At 46.0% G+C, this 20437-nt stretch overlaps 2 protein-coding genes across 2 annotated transcripts in view; one reads left to right on the top strand and one right to left on the bottom strand.

The window, feature by feature from the left end:
* The window catches only part of LOC138487552 (zinc finger protein 271-like), a 200745-nt gene that overhangs the window by 18096 nt on the left and 162212 nt on the right, over positions 1–20437 (bottom strand). The window contains exon 3 of the mRNA XM_069614034.1: positions 2893–2982. Within this exon, the coding sequence (XP_069470135.1) occupies positions 2893–2982 (90 nt within the window). The remainder of the gene's footprint in view (positions 1–2892; positions 2983–20437) is intronic.
* Positions 1–20437, top strand: part of LOC138489397 (zinc finger protein 271-like) — a 71423-nt gene that overhangs the window by 4567 nt on the left and 46419 nt on the right. The gene's annotated exons all lie outside the window — the stretch shown is intronic.

The following is a 20437-nucleotide window of genomic DNA, read 5'->3' as shown; positions in this document are numbered from 1 at the left end:
GGATAATTACATGGATACTATCAAAGCAGAGAGCATGTTAGGTCATATGATAGTTATCAGGGCGAGGGGCGATTAGTTACTGGATAGTGCTTATGAGTACAGGTTATTGGAATTCAGCCATGTAATGGTGTTGGATCTAAACTTATGGTAAGTTTGGTCTGTTTTTAGACTAGGGAGCAACGTGTTCCATAGTTTGGCAGATTTCACTGGGAAGCTGTTACCTCCAATGGTGGATCGTTTAAAGCTTGGAATGGAGAGTCGATCTCTGTTAGCACGTCTTACTGGTCTCGTGGAGTTTCGCTTATGAAATCTCTCAGCCAGGTAGATGGGTGTGGCATTATTGAGGGATTTATGAGTCAGCGATAGAGTTTTAAGAAGGACTTTGTCGTGAGTTGGGTGCCAATTATTCTGTTGACAAGTCTCTGAAATGAGGTCTCTTCTGGATATGCCTAGGGCCGCTCTAAGAGCGTTATTTTGTAAAGTTTGGATTCTTTTGATGGTGGCTGTGGATGAACCTAGGTAAAGGGCGTTACAGTAGTCCAGGTGTGACATGATAAGGGCTCTGGCCAAAGTAATGCAACTGCTATCCAAGAGGAATGGCTTGCCAGTGCGTATCAATTTGCACGTGTAAGCAGTGGAAGATGCATGGGAGTTGACCTGTTTAGTAAATGAGAGGTTTGAATTGAGGTAAAAGCCAAGTGTTTTTACTTCATGTTCTACTTTTATGATGTTGCCATCAATTGTGAATGAGGAATATTTGGAGCCTAGTTTTTTTTAAATTGGACAGGGTGCCTGGGATGATGAGTTCAGTTTTATCATCATTCAGGCATAGACCATGTGTGGCCATCCATGCCTGGATGACGATACACACTCTGTTCACCAAGGCAAAATCCTTTTCATAATCCCCTGAAAGTGGGAGGAGGATCTGGGTATCATCTGCATAGTTAGTGTAGGTGATACCGAGATGATCCAGATCATCGAAAAGGGGCTTAGTGAAAATATTGTAGAGTGGGCGAGACACAAAAACCCTGGGGAACACCACAGGTGATGGGTATAGGGTCCGCAGCTGCTAGCAGCGAGAAGACCCTCATTGTTCTGCCGTTTAAGAAGGATCTGATCCAAGTAATAGCGTCATCAGAAAAGTGTGCTGCTGAATTTAGATGGTTACAGAGGATGGTGTGATCGACTAGATTGAAAGCAGCTGAGAGATCTAGGAGTAGGAGTAATGCTGATTTACCATCATCTTTGAGCTCATCGATTTGGGTCTTCAAATCGATGAGGGCAGTTTCTGTGCCATGCTGGGGACGGAAACCTGATTGTCTGGCCCCTAGCAGGTGTTGTTGTTCCAGGTGTTTTTTGAATTTGAGTATTGAGAGCTGGTTTTGCTACCATAAATTGCGCACACAACCACAGTTAGTAAATTGTAATAAGTATTATTTAATTCTATTCAAAAACAGCCGACACGTGTTTCGAGCTCAACCGCTCTTTTTCTAGGCTGCGATATTAAATACATAATTTATACAAGAACACATATTTGACATGATCATATATGGTGGACAACAAACCATATAATGAGGAACAAAAAACAACAGACCGAAACAGCAAGAGGGGAGGCGGGAAAAAGGGGAAAAATATTAATAACCCAACGAAATAAGTTATATATTAATGAAAATTATAGTCCAAGGTCAGTAAGCACACCACATTGATTGAATAAGTATACATGAAAGGATATGTTGTGTTGGCAATATTGATAGCCATCCACGGAGAACAATTATCACACAAAGTGGGGAAAGAACAATAAGAATAAATTAGCAGATTGTTGAGATAAGAACAATCATGTAAATACAACCACGGTCACCCGTTATGTCATAAAAACAAATGGCAATTGAATTTGAGTGTACGCTACCTTATCCAGGATTTGTAGAAGGAAGGGCATGGTAGTAATGGGTCTATAGTTAGTTGGTATAGATGGGTCGAGAGTTGGTTTTTTTAAGAGTGGGAGTACCGTTGGTAGGAATGATGCCAGAAGTGTAGGACGCATTAATAAATTTGGTAATGAAAGGGGATAGGTCACGGGCAGCATCCTAGATGCGCTGCGCAGGGCATAGGTCTCCCTAACAATTCTAGGGTTTAAGGGATAGAAAAATTCTTTCCACTTCAAGGATGGAGACCTTGGGAAAGTTGAATCGCGTAGATTCATCTATGGTCACCTTACCAGTAATATTGGCAGCAGGGGGATCATTTAAGGCAGTTCTTTACATGACATTTTATTTTTTAAAGTGGGAGGAAGTAGGGGGTAGGGCTGAGAGCCCTTGCCCATGATAGTGCCATCATGATGGACATTTTCATGTTATCACTGACCTGAAACTGGTGGCTTCAGTACATGCCGTTCAAACGTTCCTTCTCAGAACGCTGCAAAATGAAATAGTATGCTGCATTTAGTCACGATCGCTCGTGGTCGCTTCTAGTACGTGCCTGTCTGTGTGAAAGCAGAGTGCATTTCTACAAACATCCAGTCCAACCATCCCACACTTTTATCTTTTACCAAAGATACATAAATGATTGACAAACCCGCCAGGGAGACCAATAGTGGCGGCCACAGGAGGCATACTACAACCTTTAGGGACCTATATCGATTACTTTCTCAATCCCTTAATACAAAAAACACAAACTTATGTCAAGGATAGTACACACACCCTCAATATTTTGGAAAGGATACAACTATCTGAGCAAGATATCCTATTCACCATCGATGTGGCATGTCTTTACACGAGCATTCCCCATAACATGGGTCAAGAAGCGGTTGAATGGCTCCTTCTACAAGAAGACGATATAGGGGCGGCTAAAGAATTTATTATGTCACTTCTGATTTTCATCTCCACGAATTCTTACTTTAGATACAAGAACGACTACTACATCCAAACTTCGTATGGCACCATCGTATGCCAATGCTTTCATGTACCGCTTTGAAATGACAAATATCTTAGAAAAAGCACAGTGGAAAGACAAGCTCAAATTGTGGGTATGGTATATCGATGATATCTTCGGTATATGGCAGGACACAAGAGAAACATTAAACGAATTTCTACAATACATCAACAGCATTGACCACCGGATACAATTCACCTCTGAGATAGGGCCATTGTATCCGCACAAAACGAATTTGTGAAGTTTAACCATTCGTTAATTAAAAGAAAAATCGAATTGAATTACAATTCGCAGAATAAAAGCACTCTGAAGCAACTTTATCAAAGATGGCTTTACTGTCATTAATATTCTAAAACAAATGTTCTAACCCCATTGGGGGAATTTAGGTGTGCAGCCCACACCGAAGGCTAATCAGCCTAGGTCCTTTCTCTTTCAGCACATAACGAGTGTCCCACACAGTGACACGGTATAATGGGCTGCACCCTTTGAAGCAAATCTAAAAGCATACTCATCAGATACCATTCTATTCAAAATCAAAAGAAACAAGCTGTGCACCCTCTCCCATTCTTCAATTCTTGTAATCACAGGAAGTGATGTCATTTGACCCCACCCTAAAGTGATATTGCGGGAAGCGATGGAACACGGCCTTTTCCCATTGTCAAAACAGGAAGTGGCATCACATAGCATTGTACACTACGAAAAATATGATTACGATATCACTATAATGTGATATACATTTCATACAAGAATGGATCGCCATATGTATTGTTAAGATCAGTGTGTATAGGCCCATATTACCAAATTACTGTGAATGCTAGCAGACATCCAAGGCCAAATGATAATGATGTGTTATTATATAGCACTTACGCTTAAGCGCTTTATATAGAAAAAATATACACCTAATATCACCCAACCTGGGTTGGTACTCATTTATCGACCTCAGAAGGATTGAAGGCTGAGTTGAGGCATTTAAGAACAGACTAAATCAGTTGCTCACCCCCTAAAGAGTGCCTGAAATAAACATTAAATGAGTCTAGCAATTACTGTATAGACTTCCAGAAAGACACATTATTTGGTATTCCTATTTCTTTCTTATTTAGGGTCAGTGCTGAAAGTGTTGGACTTGTGGCACTCCTGTTCTTATTTTTCTTCTTTTTTTTAAGGGGCCTGAACAAGAAAGCCATCCATTCCAGAAGTAAAGAGCCACATGGTGCTGGCCACAGACCAGGAGCTTGCATTACAAAAAAAAAAAAGTTTGTTTTTAAAATAATTTTTTTAGAGGTTGCTAGGGGGACCACAGAGGTCGCAAGGGAGACCTGAGGTTGCAGTTGTGACCTCTTGTGACCCCTAAATGACGTCCCTGCAAGCAGACAGAAATCAGTGAGCACCCTCGAAATATACAGATTTACAGATCATTAACAAATTGGTAAGTACACCTAAATTGTATTTTAGCCAGAAAGCACTCAAAAGAAGTAAAACAGGTGGGCATTAAGAGAGCAAAAGACAAGCCATCAATATGAGGCATATCACGATGCATAGTGCTGTTGGTCAGAGATTAGAGGTTACAGATTGGGCAGGTAGGAAAAGGAGCAGTCAGCAATTTGAGCAGTCATAGTGACCAGGGACGGAGGGGTAGACCATTGAGATCCATAAATGCTTAACAGGGCAGTTGAAGTCAAGATTTTGTTCGTGGTCGGAGCTTGTGGGGGACCAAGTCTGTATGAATCCTTTGGGAGTGATGCTGAGTAGATGCAAGGAGAGGTGCTCCCTCCAGTTCCAGACAGAGTAGACCCTGTGACCTTCGGAAGATGGCCTTGGGAAGAGGCTGGCTCTCTGCCTGCTGGCTCCACTGCTGGTTGAATAAGTTGATGAAGGTCCAGCCAATCAAGTGAGGCAGACTCAAGCTGCCCACAACGAGGAAAAGAAAGAACAAAAAGATGGCGGCTGCCATCTTTAAAAATCAGCATGGCTGCTGAGCTGGAGGGGCCTCTGTAGAACAACTGTGCTGCAGCCTGCAAATGTGCCAATTAAGCACTGTGGGTGCATTTGCTAGCATCCGAGGCCCAAGTGGGCAGTACGCCTCCAAAGGGACCAAACATTAATGTACCTCAACCTTCAAGCTGAGGCACAATCATGAGGGGTATTCCTACTCTTAATCCCATAGTATTTACCAATTTACTGCATGCGATAAACAAGAAATGCGTCCTCAAACCACTACCCAAAAACGCATGCAATAAAATGACTGTGTTTTTATATTGAAACTGCATTATAGTAAAACTGAACCCACAGATAGAGTAAACGGTCTTGGGCAGGCAAGGAATTGGGCAGACTAGGTTTGAAATGGTAGGTATTTGTGCTTGTCTGTCATGGGGTGGTGTAGATGTTTGTAAGCAACAGCTTGAGGCATAAGGGGAGTTACTAAGGGACGTGAGAGGTTGTAATCTTCATTTTACAGCCATTACCAAGTAACTGGACAGAACACCTTTGTATCCTCTTCTGAATTTGTATTAACAGCCACTTTAAATCTTAGGGTGAAAGTATATTTTCCTGCAGAAAGTGGCCCTATGGCCCGTCCTTGTGACTATATAGTGTATAATATGTATGTAATTAAACTAATTGTAACTTGTAAACTGTAACCATGCTCTAAGTAATCTTGATATGCTGAGCGCCCAGCTACCTAAGGGTTTTGGGCACCCTACAAATAACAAACAAACAAACTATGATGTGGATCTTCAGTGCCTTACTGATCTAAGATATGATGTACTTGGATACTATACCAGACGAGTAGGATAAAGGGAAAAGGTAGAGCATGTCAGTCTAGAAGGATAAAAGCATAGGGAATTATTGTAAAAGGACAAATGCTTAATTATTCTGCGACCAAAGGTATATCTGTGTTGGTAGTTTCTCAGTGAAGTACTGAAATGAGTGCTCCAGCGTAATCTAGAAGCACAGAGGCTTGTTGGTCCATTAGATGTTTCTGTGACATGACAGAGGCTAGAGCGATAAATGTGGGATTGCCTAGCAGACTGTCTGAAGTGATCCCCGGCGTGTGAGCCATCCCTCAGAGTCAGATACTTGCACAGCCGCAACCTGAAGGACTAATGTAGTGGGCGGCAATAGTGTACAATTCTGATAATGTATTGTAGTATATTGTCTGAGAGGTCTGTAGCTGTACAGATTGTGGTTGCTGTACAGGGGTCTGTTTGCCACATGAGTGTCACCACATATGTGTATGTCATGCGTGTTGCTTGATTAGCACTTTATGGGACATTAATTCCACTTCAAAGAACTGAGGAGGGTGAGAGAGTCTTTGGGGATGCAGGCCAGCAATGCAAGCACCAGTGCATCCAAGGCTCTGCACTGGAGGGTTCCATGTTTTAATATCCCGCAACAATATCGCAATACAAAATTATCGCCATATTTTTGCAGCGATATTGACCCATGGACCCTGCATTATTTTAAAATGTGCGGGGGACACACAGCAACCCCCGCTCCCACAAATGATCGCCCCAAAAATATCACCTATGGCTAGACAAACGGCCATATTTACAGCAATATTTTTGGTGGGGATATTTTGTAGGGATACCCACTGGAGCATCCCTTGGACACAAATAACCAATTTATAGGAGAGAGAAACGGTTGTACTTGTTGACACTTCCATGTTAGGTTGCCCAGTAGGACACAATCAGGAAATGGACAAGATAGCATCCGACTTTTATTTTTCCAACACAACCCTAAGATTAAATTCTATAAAGGAATATCAAAAACCTCTTGTCTGAATGTCTTCACAAAACCAGTCTAGTTCTCTATCCTGATTCTTATACTAACCTAAGCTTTGTCCCTACCGCTATTAACAAACAAAACACAAATCCAAAAAAAGATGCCCTTGGACCTCGTAATTGAATTGCGGCTGGTTTCTGACTCCCACCCTGGAATTACTTTTCAACAGAGCTCCTTGCCCCTGGTGCACAGTCAATGACTGAATGTCCCCAGTCCTCCTTTTTTGGGAACCAGTTGGTTTGTGTGCTTCCCCCTGTAGTGATGGCATGCCTGGTACTCTTTACCAAGAAAGTTCTGGACATTCTTGCCCTCGAGGCAGCTCTTGGATTTCATGCCACCTTGGATTTTAGGTCTTTCTCACCCCGCCTTGGGAGACAGTTTTGCTCACCCTGCCTACAGGTTTTGTTTCCCTTGCCCCACCTTGGGATCTGGTCTTGCTCATCCCGCCTTGGTGTCTCAGTTCTTTCACCCCACCTGGATTCTGGTTTCTTGCACCCTGCCTTGGCGTCTTGCTTTTCTCACCCCTTCTTGGGGTCTGGTTGCTCTCAGCCAACTATGGGGCTTGGTTTAGTTCACCCCACCTTGGGGTCTACTTTCCCACATCCCACCTTGGGGTCTTGCCTCTCTTCCTCTCTTCCTCTCTTTCTCTCTTTCTCTCTTTCTCTTTCTCTCTCTCTCCCGCCTTTGACCCTGGTTTCTCCTCCCGTCGTGTGGTTTTGTGCCTCCCACATTGGGGTATGGTTTCTTGCGCCTGACCTGGGTTCTTGCTTCTTGAACCACATCTTGGGATCAGGTTGGGCCTTGGCCACCCTCTCTCACTTCCCCCGGAGTCACCACGTGCCTCTCATCTCATTGTGGTGCTCCTCAGGAGAATTGAGCTCGGTCTGGCGTCGCCTTTTCCCTTTCCATTTTCTTAATTTTTTGATTCTGCCAGAGTTTGTGACTGTCTACCGTGGGCTTCATGCAGCTCCCCGGTGCTGGTTCCTCGGCCCCCCGGCTGTCTGGTGGCTTGTGTTGCATGTTGTTGCCCTTGCACAGGCATTCCCGGGTCCTCCCCCGGCAGGTCTGTCATTATTCCGTGTGCTCGGCCTTGGTCAGCACGCCACACCTGGCATACTCTCTTGTCTTCCTATCACATTTCCCAGGGGGAATCCTCCGTGTATCTTCCCTCTGCTAGGTGGTGGGACTTCCCAGGGTTTTCTCAATCCCAGCAGATCCTGTGCACACAGATAATCAGAAACAACACCAACCATCCTTACAAGATGTTTCCTGTCCTCAAACATGGATTGATGATTGGTTGACATCTGTGTAGACTTGAGAAGTGGCAGATGCTAACACTAGGTTGGCAGTCTTTACCACGACTTTACTAACCGATGTGATAAAGAACCCAGCTGCCATTGTTCTTTCATTGGCTGTAACTGTTGTGTTCTCTGCCTGGAGACGCTATCACTTCACTCTAGTCCACCAGTGCAGGATTCTGGCAGTTACTCGTGCACACAGGTAAAAGCGCAGAAGGTCCTCAGGCCGTGAGGTATTCTTGCGAGCCGTTTCTGTTCCATAAACCAGGTCTCACTCTTAAGATATACTGGGGGCCCCCTTACTGGCGGTCTTGTGAAATACATGACCTGGAGGTATTTACTGCTTTGAGATCCATGATGTAAACAATCTCCATAATGTGCACAGGCTTGTGTAAAACACACAAGGCTAGGGATGGATTGGGGAGCCTGGGGAATCCATCATGTAGCTCCTCTGTGGCCTATCGTCATGTCTAGTCCAAGATGGCGGCTTTCATTAGTTGTATTATGCCCTCAGTAAGTTGGCGTCCATTTGCTACCGGGTCACTATAAAGTTGCATATTGGCACAGCTTGGATTTGGCAGTGGAATAAGATGCATCACAACACATTGCACTGAGTCTGTTACTGTGTTCTTCCCTCCCTCTCCTTGTCCTTGTTGTGTCTCCGTTCCTCACCACTTCCTCCAGTCTGGGTCCCTACATTGTCGACAGCTGTCTTGGATCTCCTCCCTTCCTGATCTGTCCAGGATCCCTGCTCCATCAGTTTACACTATGGTTCTCCGCTCCATCAATCTACCCTAATGGGTCTCTGAACCCACACTCTGGGTCCTGTCGTAAGTGAGAAACAGGAGACAGAAAACTCATTGTGGTTTTCATGTGATCATTTAATTGTTGTCTCAAAACCCTTTTCTAACCTTACGCTTCTGGCCCCTATGCGAAGAGAAAGAAACTTGTTTAAAATGGTGCACGTCGTAAAGGCTGTCTGCCATCTAGAAACCTAAGCTAACCTGATCTTGGTCCCTACCACTAAATGGGAAAGCCTCTAACATGAACACAAAAGATATCCCAAGGGACTGCCACCCAAATGACAAGCTCTTGGCTGGTTTCTGACCCCCACTGCATTGTGTCTGGATTAGACGAGGCTGCTCACTCTCAGCAAGGGACCCTATTGATCATCACAAATGGCTCTATGATTTCACCCTCTTTGCAGATCAATAAGAGTGTTCATTAACTCTTCTCAGGACTACCCGCCTGATGTACAGGAGAATTAGGAAGGTCTCTAGGTCTCTTGGGCTGCTACACAGTTCATGTCTGGTGTGCAAGAAAGTGTCTGTCAGTGTCTGATTCTCTTATGGCATGTTTTGGAACCTTTTTAGCTCCTACCCCTCCCTGGGGTTTGGAGTTTCACACCCCCTCTTGGGGTATTTGCCATTTCAGCCCCTCTTGGGCTCTTCAGTCTCTCAGCCCCTCTTGGGCTCTCCAGTATCTCAGCGCCTCTTGGGCTATCCGGTTTCTCAGCCCCTCTTGGGCTATCCGGTTTCTCAGCCCCTCTTGGGCTATCCAGTTTCTCAGCCCCTCTTGGGCTATTTGGTTTCTCAGCCCCTCTTGGGCTCTCCAGTCTCTCAGCCCCTCTTGGGCTCTCCAGTCTCTCAGCCCTTCTTGGGCTCTCCATTCTCTCAGCCCCTCTTGGGCTATTTGGTTTCTCAGCCCTTCTTCGGTTCTTCAGTCTCTCAGCCCCTCTTGGGCTTTTCAGTCTCTCAGCCCCTCTTGGTCTCTTCAGTCTCTCAGCCCCTCTTGAGCTATTCGGTTTTTCAGCCCCTCTTGGGCTCTTCAATCACTTCACCCCTTCTTGGGGTATAGCCGGGTATGTCCGTCCTCCTGGATGCACCTGATTTGTTGCAGTGGTGTCCTTCGGGGAAAGTGCTCTCTTCAGTGGAGGTGGCAGCATGGATCCGGCTTCTCCTTGGTATTCTGCGCTGTTGCGTGGGTGTATGTGTTACTGCTGATTCAGCACCGGACTCCGATTGGATCTCTTCTCTCTGCGGCTTTCCCAAGCTTTTCCATCTCCCAAGTTCCTTCAAAGTGGCATCACTCTGCTTGCTTTCCTGCTCCTCTGCACTCCACTCCGACTTCCTGGGACTCCTTCCGGGCTCTGCCTTCAAGAGGGACAGGCAATCCTTTACATGGCTCTGTAGGCGTCTGACTCTCAATGCTGCCCTCCCCCTTCCTGTTGTGCTCATATGCCACTTTTTGTTCCTCCTTGTAAGGGAAGGCAACAATTCATAGGTCTGCAGCTTCATGGAAGATTGCAGACCAAAAGGGTCAGAAACTACACCAGACACTTCAGTATGAATGTTCGCAGAGTTGTCTTTTGCAAACACCACAGAGCCCATAAAGACATTATCTTCTTGCAATAAGGGGATGTAAGACATATCCCTGTTAAGGGAATGGCCTGTACTCTAAGGGGGCTGGGGAAAACCCCCAGTGGGGTCCATCCTGCTCTGTCCCCTAGGGATTGTTGGGTTTACCTCCCAAGTCCCAAAGGGTGTTAAGATTCTGGGCTTCTATCTCTCCCTGCTTCTCAGTGCTGATGCTCACATCAATCAGACAGTAAAGAATGGGTCATACTGTCTTTGGCTGCTGAGAAACCTGCACCCTTTCCTGTCTGCGCCCAATTGCTCCTTTGTTGGCCGGGCAGTGGTCTTGTCGCGATTAGACTACGGCAATGCTCTGTTAGTCGGAGACAATAGGAAGAACTTTCAACCCCTGCAAACCCTTAAAAATGATGCAGTCTGCATTATTGGGAAGAAATCTCGAAGAGAGTACATCTCGGCTAGCCGAAGAGATCTTCATTGGCTCCCGGTTTCCGCTCAGCTAGAATTTAAGGCTGCATCACTAACTTACAGGGCTATATATGGCATCGCTCCAGTCTATAGTAAGGATTTGGTCTCTTTTTACGAGCCATCAAGGAAACTGCATTCAGTCACTTTGGCATTGGTAAAAATTCCTAAATTCTCTCTTGCCAATTGCTTGGGAAGAGCCTTCCCAACCAGGGTGGCTAATATCTGGAATGCCCTGCCTTGGAGCTTAGGTAGATAAAGGAATATGATATTTTTCATCGGAAACTGAAGACTGCTCTATTCCTCTAATCAAATCTCAGCCTTGATCTAATTCTTTCCCGCCTCGGTGGACTTTCCTGCGTGCTTGTCCCGTTCCTGGGTTTGTCCTTTGTGTTTGTGTTTGCGCGCCCTGGTGCCTGCGGGCTTCGGCGCCCGATAAATAAATTAAAAATAAAAGGAGCGTGGCTCCCATTGGGAGAGGGGATGAATTCTGTGAATTCGTCACAGTCCTGGTCCAGTAATCTACACACTGGGTTCTGCGCTCCTGCTCCAGTCCAGGGGCCCCACTCCAGTGCATTACCGTTTGGGGGCATCTTCTCATTCCAGCTCAGTTCTGTGTTTACTATTCTCCCTTCTACCTGTTCCCAGCCCCTGTGACTTTTTACCTGGTGAATCCTGTCTTCCAGCTACTCCTAGCACCTGAGTCTTGCCTGTTCCTATATGAGCTGACCTCATATTCTTCATACGATTTCACCCATCTACCAAGAATTCAGAAGAGGCGCCAAGTGTTCAGCAGTTAGAATTCTCTCTACATATAGATTTTCCTCTTGAGTTTTGCCATCCTAGGGGACATTCCTGTTCAGTCCAGGAGGAGAAGTGGGGGCTTGAATGGACACACCAAGGCAAGAAATGGGCCGGAACAAGACGGAGCTCTGCTCTGGCAAACAATGTCTTGCCGGAGCGTCGCTTTGGAGGGGTGGGGCTGTGGGGACTGGGTTCTATGAAGAGATAAAGGTGTCGGTAACACCGGCTTTTTTTGCCGGTGGGGTGCCTGCATTTGCCTGTGGGACTCGGGTGCCCCACCATCAAACTTGTAGTCAGCTGGTCCAGTAAAGTGCCAGTATACATGAATACCGGCACTTTAATACCGGACCGGCTGACTCGGAATGAGAACCACTGTGTTGCGCAACCTGGCCAAGGGCCATGCCCCCTGGCCCTGCTGCCGCCTTCCTACAGCCCTGCCCCTCCGAAAGAGGTGACAGTTCCCCCAGTAAATTTCTTCCATGTACAGCACTGGAAATACCCCCTTCACTCCTTAACATGATCCCAGACATACATGCAGGTAAGGCCAGCAGGTGACAAGTGACTCCTAAATCATAAAGCAGGTATTAATCCCCAGCACTGAACTTCACTCACACTCCTTATCTTTAAACATGGGTTTTTGTCCCTTTGGTGCAATGTAGAAAAAGTTACACACCTACAGAATGTTGTGTCTGGATGCCACTGCACCAAGCGCAGACAGGCGGGTGCAGTCAGAAGCACCCGAGTCTTGAGTGATGATCTTCTTCAATGGGTTTAAGGATATGTTATGATATGCAGAGAGTAGGGATTAGGGGACCAAGTTTATCTATATAGGGAAAAACCATGCCAGGTGCAACCTGCTGCGGGTAGTCCCAAGGAGGGTGCATCAGTAATGTAATTGTACAATTAGGCTGTTCCACTCGACTGAGATGTTCAGGCCCCTGTTGGAAGTGTCTAGTCGATACATCCATCTTGGCACTTCCCGGAGCTGATTGTACCTGGCGTGGTTTTCCCCTATATTTACATATACTTGGTTCTATCTTGTTCTATGTGCATCGGAAGTAACCCATCTTCTCAATAGGAGGAGGGAGCAACTCCACCTCACCTCAGGATCTTATACGTCTGACCCCACGAGTGCAGTTATCAAAGGGTACTTTTCTCCCTCACACCCACTCATTTCCTTCCTTTTGCATATAAGCTTGGCATACAGATTTATGTCATGTCCTGGTCCCATTGACTGACACATGAGGCACTACTTCCAGTCCGCCTAAACTCGGACCACAATCCATGACACCACCCAGATGCGCTCTGGACACTTTTGATATTAATTGACTTCATTGCCATATCTGTCCCCATGCGAGCGGGGTTCCATGGGGTCCACCGGCTCCCACAGTAATTTGTGGAGTGAGCGGCACGCCTCGCCCTTTTCCAATACATGAATTTAAGTGTCTTGTTATGGCACTACATGACCCGTTTTGTAGATTTATTTGTGGACCTGCACATGACATTATTGCATATGGTGCTGTAACGGTCAACTGGTATCCATGGGGACGCCACTCAGCCCTGGCTGGACCACTCACACCCTCGAACCCCTCTCCCTTGGTAATGTTTCAGATGAGGATTGGGCCTTAATTCTTTGTATGATGCGCTCTCTGTCCTGCTTCTCAATGCAGGGGCGCGTAGCTTGTGCGGGCGTGTTGCGACCATGTTGCTTCACTGGTGAGGGCCCTGTTCGAGTCCAGTCCTGCTGTGACTCCAACTCTGTAAAGGCAGGTTGTTCCTTTACAGTTTTGATATTCAGTCTCTTCTTTCTCTCTTTGCCCTTATTCTTTTGCTAATCTATCTGTTTCTTTCCAATAGGTGTGGAAAGTGATTTTTGGCGTTTCCGTGATGATTGGAGTTGAGCACGAGTCCGTAAGCGAATGCGCGGTGCGTAGCGTTATTCCGTAAGTAAATGCGCAGTACGCTGCGTTATTTTGCCTTTTCTTATGCTAACCTGTGTCTCTTCTCTTGCTTGTAGGGTGCTGTGATGTTCCGGAATCGATGCTGACAATCGAATCAGGTAAGAGTCTTGTGGTTCCTTAATAAGAATGAATAAGCGCTCACTAATGCTGTTTTCTCCCTCTCCTTTCCAGGTTGCGGTGTTCCGGAGAAGGATGCAGCGCCTAGATGCTGGTGTTCTCTGGACCGAGTAATCGATGGACTGAAGGCAGGTTGCTACTCACAGGTAAATGCTGTAGTAATGATGTTCTTGTTCTTTCACGGTGCGCTGTTCCAGGATACGGCAGGCAAGGAACTCAGGAGACCGAGCTGGACACAGTGAGCGACACGCTGCTAACCGCAGAGTAACGCGAAGCGTGTTCATTTGTTTGGGCGTGGTTTATATAGCCCCAGGTATCCCAAGGCCTGACCACACCCAAAATACTAGACCGCATTGGAACTGAGCTCTGTGGGAGCCTCCATGTTGGACAAAAGCCCATTACGAAGTCCAGACCCCATGTTACCTTCACATTGAGTACTCCAGGAGAGTCTTTGGCGAGATGACAGGGCCTTTGAGGCCATAGTGGGAGACATGACCTGGCTCCAGTGGGGAGGCTGACTTGCCTATGAGGGTTAGGGGTAGGGATCATGACAGCATTCCCCCCCCCCCCCAAGGCCCCTCTCACGGTAGTCCTTCTGCCTGGTCCTGGTTTGGTTGGGTGATTCTGATGGAACCGTTTTATAGAGCGTGGCGCATGGACGTACTCGCAAGGTTCCCATGTTCTGTCCTGCAGGCCATATCCTTTCCAATCTACTAAATAGCATAGCTTAGATCTGGTGTATTTCGAATCTAGGATGTCTTTAACTTCAAACTCCGGTTCTCCGTTGACTATTACTGGTTTTGGTGGTGTTGTAACACGGGTTCCAGGTTGAACAGGTTTCAGAAGAGATACGTGGAACACAGGAATAATCTGCATATTTGATGGTAAGGCTAGTGTAACAGCTACTGGATTTATTACAGATTTAATGGTGAAAGGTCCTAGGTATCGTGGGCGAAAGGTCCGGGTTCCTTTTATGGGCACATGTTTTGATCCTAACCAGACTTCGTCCCCAACTTGATAATCGGGAGCCTTCCTATGATGCTGATCGGAGAATTTCTTTTGGTTGGTCTTAGCTTGAAGTAAATGTTCACCTGCCTTTTTGAAGGCTTGAGAGATGGTTGTGTGTAAAGTTTTAATTGATGGTATTTCCAAAGTAGTTGGAACATCTAGTTCAGAAGTGCGTGGATGTCTACCATATATGGTATAGAAATGAGTCTGCTCAGTGCTGGTGTGTAAAGAGTTATTATAGGCATATTCCGCTATCCATAACAAGTCTTTCCATCTTCCCTCCACTTGATGTAGCATACAACGTAGGTATTACTCGAGTGTCTGGTTCGTTCCACAAGTCACCATCCGTTTGGGGATGGTGACTTGTGGATAATCGAATTTCAATTTGGGCCATTGAACAGCACTTCCTCCAGAGGTTAGACACAAATTGACTACCTCGGTCTGCGATCAGGACCGAAGGAAAACCATGTAGCCGTATGATATGTTCAAGAAATACCTTTGCCAGGCTCGATGCATTTGGGAGACCTTTCAAAGGATTGAAATGTGCCATTTTCGAAAATAAGTCTACAACCACTAGAATGGTGTTGAATCCTTGACTGAGAGGTAAGTCTTTGATGAAATCGAGAGACAACGTATGCCAGGGTGCAGGTGGGATCTCCAATGGCTGAAGAAGACCAGCTGGTTTCTGCTTCTGCGATTTATTTTGTGCACACACACCGCATGACTAGATAAACTGAATAATGTCTTTGCGCCAAGTGGGCTACGAGTAATTTCGTTTTACCTTGGCTAATTTTTTAGCGTTTCCAGGATGACCTTCAATTAAGGAGTCATGATAGCCAGAGATGACTTGTTCTTGTAATTCTTTACTTGGCAGGTATAAACGGTTCTTGAAATATGGTAGTTGATCTTTAATTGCGTGATGTTCCCCTCGTATACTCCATTCTTGCAATAGCTTGGGACTCATCAAGAGTTGAATCTTGTTCTGGAGTTCACTTTAAGTCAATGTTGCTGTAAGGCCAAGAAGTTTGTCACTTGGAATAATGGCCACTGGATCTTGGGTCGTGTATACTTTTTCGTCAGTACCCATGCGGGAGAGGGCATCAGCCTTTCCATTTCTGACTCCCGGTCGAAACGTGATCACATAGTCATATTCTGCGAAGAAGAGGGCCCAGCGCAGTTGACGTGAAGATTGAGCCTTTGCTGTTTTTAAATGTTGTAGGTTTCGATGGTCAGTTATTACAGTGATGGTATGTCTGGCACCTAGGAGGTAATGTCACCAGGCCTTAAAGGCGGATTTAATAGCTAGAAGTTCTTAGTCCGTGATAGCATAGTTGAGCCCAGGGGGCAAGAACTTACGTGACCAGAAAACCACAGGATGCAACTGACCCGTTTCGCGGTCCCTTTGTGAAAGAACAGCTCCCATTGCCATGCTTGAGGCATCCGTTTCCAACACGTAAGGGAGGTCTGGGCAAGGATGTCGTAGAATTGGGGCAGAAGTGAATCTCTTTTTGAGTTCTTGAAAGGCCTTTTCTGCTTCTTCTGTCTATTGGAATTTCTTATTGTTTTTTCGTAATAATTAGGTGATCGGATGCACTATCTGAGAAAAACCTGGAATGAATCAGCAGTAAAAATTTGCAAAGCCCAGCATGCTCTGGATTCCTTTGAGAGAAGTTAGTGATGGCCAAGTTAGAATGGCATCTACCTTGTGCATATCCATCCGGATTCCTTTTGGAGGAACTCGACTTCGGTGACATGAAATGAACATTTTTCGAGTTTAGCATATAGTTGATGTTGGCGGAGTTTTGCAAGGACAGAACGAATATGCTTGACATGGTCTTGTTTTGAAGCAGAATACACTAAAATATCGTCAATGTAGACCAAGGCACACATGTCAAATAATTCCCTTAAGACATTGTTCATGAAGTATTGGAATGCAGCGGGAGCCTTGCAAAGCCCAAAGGGCATTACCTGGTATTCAAACAGGCCATATTTGGTGCAAAAGGCGGTTTTCCATTCCTCTCCTTTCTTTACTCGAACGAGATGGTATGCTTCCCTGAGGTCCAATTTAGTATAGATTTGGGCGTCTTTGACTTGATCTAACAGTTCTGGAATAAGAGGCAGTGGGTATCTTTTTTATGCGCGGTAGTCGATGCAAGTCCTTAAATCTCCTTCCTTCTTTGGTACGAAGAATAAAGGAGAGGCTGCCGGTGATTTAGACGGGCGGATAAATCCATTTATCTAAATAAGATTTCAAATGGAAGTTTTCAGGTTCAGTGAGTGCATAGATTCGCCCACAAGGAATTTGTGCACCAAGTACAAGATCGATCTGACAGTCATAAGCCCTGTACAGCGGTAAGGTATTAGCTTGTTCTTTTTGAAATACGTTTTGAAAATCTTGGTATTCATTTGGTAGGGTTCCCGTCACGCCCAGTACTATCGCCGCTGTTCCATGCACAGACGTATTTGTATCTGTCTGCTGCTTCTCTCTGTGATAACAAGTGAGAGCGCAATTGTCAGAAAAGGCCAGTTTCTTTGCACGCCAATCTATTTGAGAGTTGTGAGCTACTAACCACGGCATCCCTAAGATTAGCTGGAACTGAGGCGCCTTGATGAGGTCGAAAGCAATAGACTCCCGGTGTCCATCCTGGCACAGAAGAGTTAATGCTGCTGTACATTGGGTTACTGGACCGGAAGCTATTTCCGTACCATCAACGGTGGTGACCTTTTCAGTAGTCGACTTTAGGCATAAGGGAAGCTCCATCTTTGCTGCCAGATCTTAGTCCATGTAGTTCCCAACTGCTCTGCTATCTATGTATGCTTCTACAGCATGCATTCAAGACGGTTGTTGGTGGTTGATCAAAATCACAGGTAACGGAAAGTGTGAGGTCTGTGGCTCACCTTCCTTGCTCGACAACCAGACCTCTACACTTGCCGGCTTGGTAGTTTTCCGACTCCTTGTTGTCATCTTCTTTCTCTGTGGCCCCAACGGTTCTCCTTGGAGGCTTCACTGGGCACTCTCTAAGGAAATGGCCTGATTTTCCGCAGTCTAAACATAACTGCTGTTGCCTTCTCTTGTCTCTTTCAGCCTTGGTTAAAGGGGCCCTTACCCCTCCGATTTGCATAGGTTCTACCATATTCTCTGCCGAACGTGAGACATTGTCCTTTGACTGAACATACATAGCACAAGTGTCCAGTCTAGTCCGATCTGCTCTTCGGTCTCGCAACCTATGATCTAGCTGAACAACAGGATGATGAATTCTGCACAGTCTTTTGGTGGATCAACCACTTGAGCAAGAACGTCCTTTAACTGCCCCCATAGACCCCGGTGGAATAACGTGGTTCTTTTATTTTCAGGCCACCCTGCTTCAACCACGAGCCTGTTGAAGGTTGCTATATATGTTAACAAGTCTTGATTTCCTTGACTAAGGGACAAAGGTTTGTTGTCCAATGCCTGTCCATGGGTACGGCGAGCAAAGAGTTTCTCCATCTCCTGTTGAAAACCCCTGAACTCATGTAGCAGAGGATCATCCTGACTTACTATTGGTACAGACCAATCCGCAGCACTGCCACTCAAATAAGATAAAACAAAAGCAACCCGTGACTGGTCGTTAGGAAAGGCCCCAGGTCTGAAAAGGAAATGAAGACGACACTGGTTCATGAATGTTGCATACTTCTTGGGATCCCCTGTAAATCGTTCAGGAGGAGCTAAAGGAACTGCCCCAGGAAGATTTATGTGTACAGGACTGGCTGATGGCGTTGGTATTGATGAAACGCTACCAGGCAGTGGGGCCTGTCCCGCCTGTGTGTTAGGCAGAATCCTGTGCAGTGCCCTTAGGGACACAACACACGATTAAGACTACAGGTGGCAATACAAGTTTTACCTTTGGTACAAGCCTGTACTACTATGTTAGAGTGGTAGCAGTAGCAGAGCAGCCAGGCTTATCTCAAGAGTATATGCGTAAGTACCCTGTGTTTGAACAGGCCGGTATTATGAAACAAAACACGTTACCGTGAATACGATTGCAATCACTTTTTGACCGTTCGGTCTACTAAATAAATGCGCATCCATGGCAAGAAATGCTTACCGGTACAAAAACACACTTAGCACCTGAGATACCCAGAGAGAGTTGGGGGCAAAAATCATAGGCAATACTTTTGTCAGGCAGACAGAATCGAAGAACACTCATAGACAGAAATTCAAGGGTCAATAGGCCGGAGCCAATGTCAAGTGGAACCGGGTTCCTGTTGTCGAGGATCACACAGTCGGACAGTTCACATTTCAACGTAGCCAAGAGTACTTAGATATTGTCAATGTTCAGAAGCAAAAGTTATAAGAAGGAGGGAAAATAAGGACAAGCCTTGTAGAACGAGAAATAGGGATTCACCCAAATTCCTCAAGCAGGACACAGTACCTTTCTCAATGAAGAAGCTGGTGCCACGGCAGTTTTTCTTGGTAGTTTCCTGCAGACCCGCGATTCCTGGAGCTTCGGCAAGAAGGACGATGAGGGGGGGTCTGCACCACACATGGATGAGGCCGGCAGCAGCAACGATGAATAAAAGGTGCGCTCCTTAAAAACAGGAGAGGCTCTTCAGGTGGCTATCTGGACCACTACAGCAGTGTGCAGCCATTTCGACCACGAAGGAAATCCTCTGGCTGTGGAAGATGAGCTGGTTATCCCTACCAGGCTCAATGGAAGAAGACTCCGGACTGGATCTTCTCTTAGTCGTTGAAGGGTAGATAGCTCAGGACTGCAGCAGGGCTTCACCGGGACAGGATAGTTGCAGCAGTCGACGTTTGCTCTGCTTCTCTTCGGTTCCTTGTAGTTCCAGTGGCGACTCTCTGACTTCCAGCCCAAGAGACCTGCCTTTTATGCGAAAATCCCCCATTCACACAGCCTGGCTGTCAATCACACAGCAGGGGGGTTGTCCAGCCCGGACAACCACCTCAGCCAATCATGGTAAAGTGCGACTTGGGTTTCCTAGGATACCCTGTGCAGGGGGTGACTACATCCATCCCTCACATTCAGCCCACCTAGACACCCAGGCGCCTAGAGGAGGGCTTCTTGGCAGAAGCCCGCCAAAAGACAGTGAACAAAGAAGGCAAACCTGGTTTGCCGCGCAAAGTAAAACACAAGAAGGAGTTTAACAAAATTAAATGGCGAATAAACCTTACCGGAGCCAAAAGAAAAAGCATTTGGTCAAGCGGGTTTAAGTTCGAGGCTAACACAATAGCCTACAATATTACCAAGTTTATATAAGATAATCGCGGTAGAAAAATTAGGGTAGATGCCACTGCCACCAGCCATGTCTAAATGATAAAAGAGCGAAACAGTGCTCTAGGAGGTACAGATAAAAAGGGCTAAGGATTAACCCCTTCCAGTACTCCATGTAAGATGGAGTGTACTGGATTGGTAGTTAATCCAGGTAGTTATGGTAGTTAATGGCAGCTTTACCCTTTTCTGGGGGACAGGAGTCCGCATCAGAAATGGAGTCAGTGGGAAGTCTGAACGACAACCCTGTGTCACTGAACTGAAGGTGCTGGGTAACACACAAAAGAAGGGGGCTACTGAAGCGGTGTTCTTCAGAGCCCACAATCACAGAAAACAGAGAAAAAGACACCTAGCAAAACATGGGTAAGAGTGGGGAAAAGCCTACACTCTTACCAAGTGGAAAGAAATAACTCCAGGGATCCAGCAAAGCTGCT

The sequence above is a fragment of the Ambystoma mexicanum genome, chromosome 9 (assembly GCF_040938575.1).
Source record: "Ambystoma mexicanum isolate Mex_15411 chromosome 9, UKY_AmexF1_1, whole genome shotgun sequence".
NCBI classification, from domain to species: domain Eukaryota; kingdom Metazoa; phylum Chordata; class Amphibia; order Caudata; family Ambystomatidae; genus Ambystoma; species Ambystoma mexicanum.
Note: the sequence above shows the minus strand (reverse complement) of the source record. Positions and strands in the feature narration are given on the sequence as shown.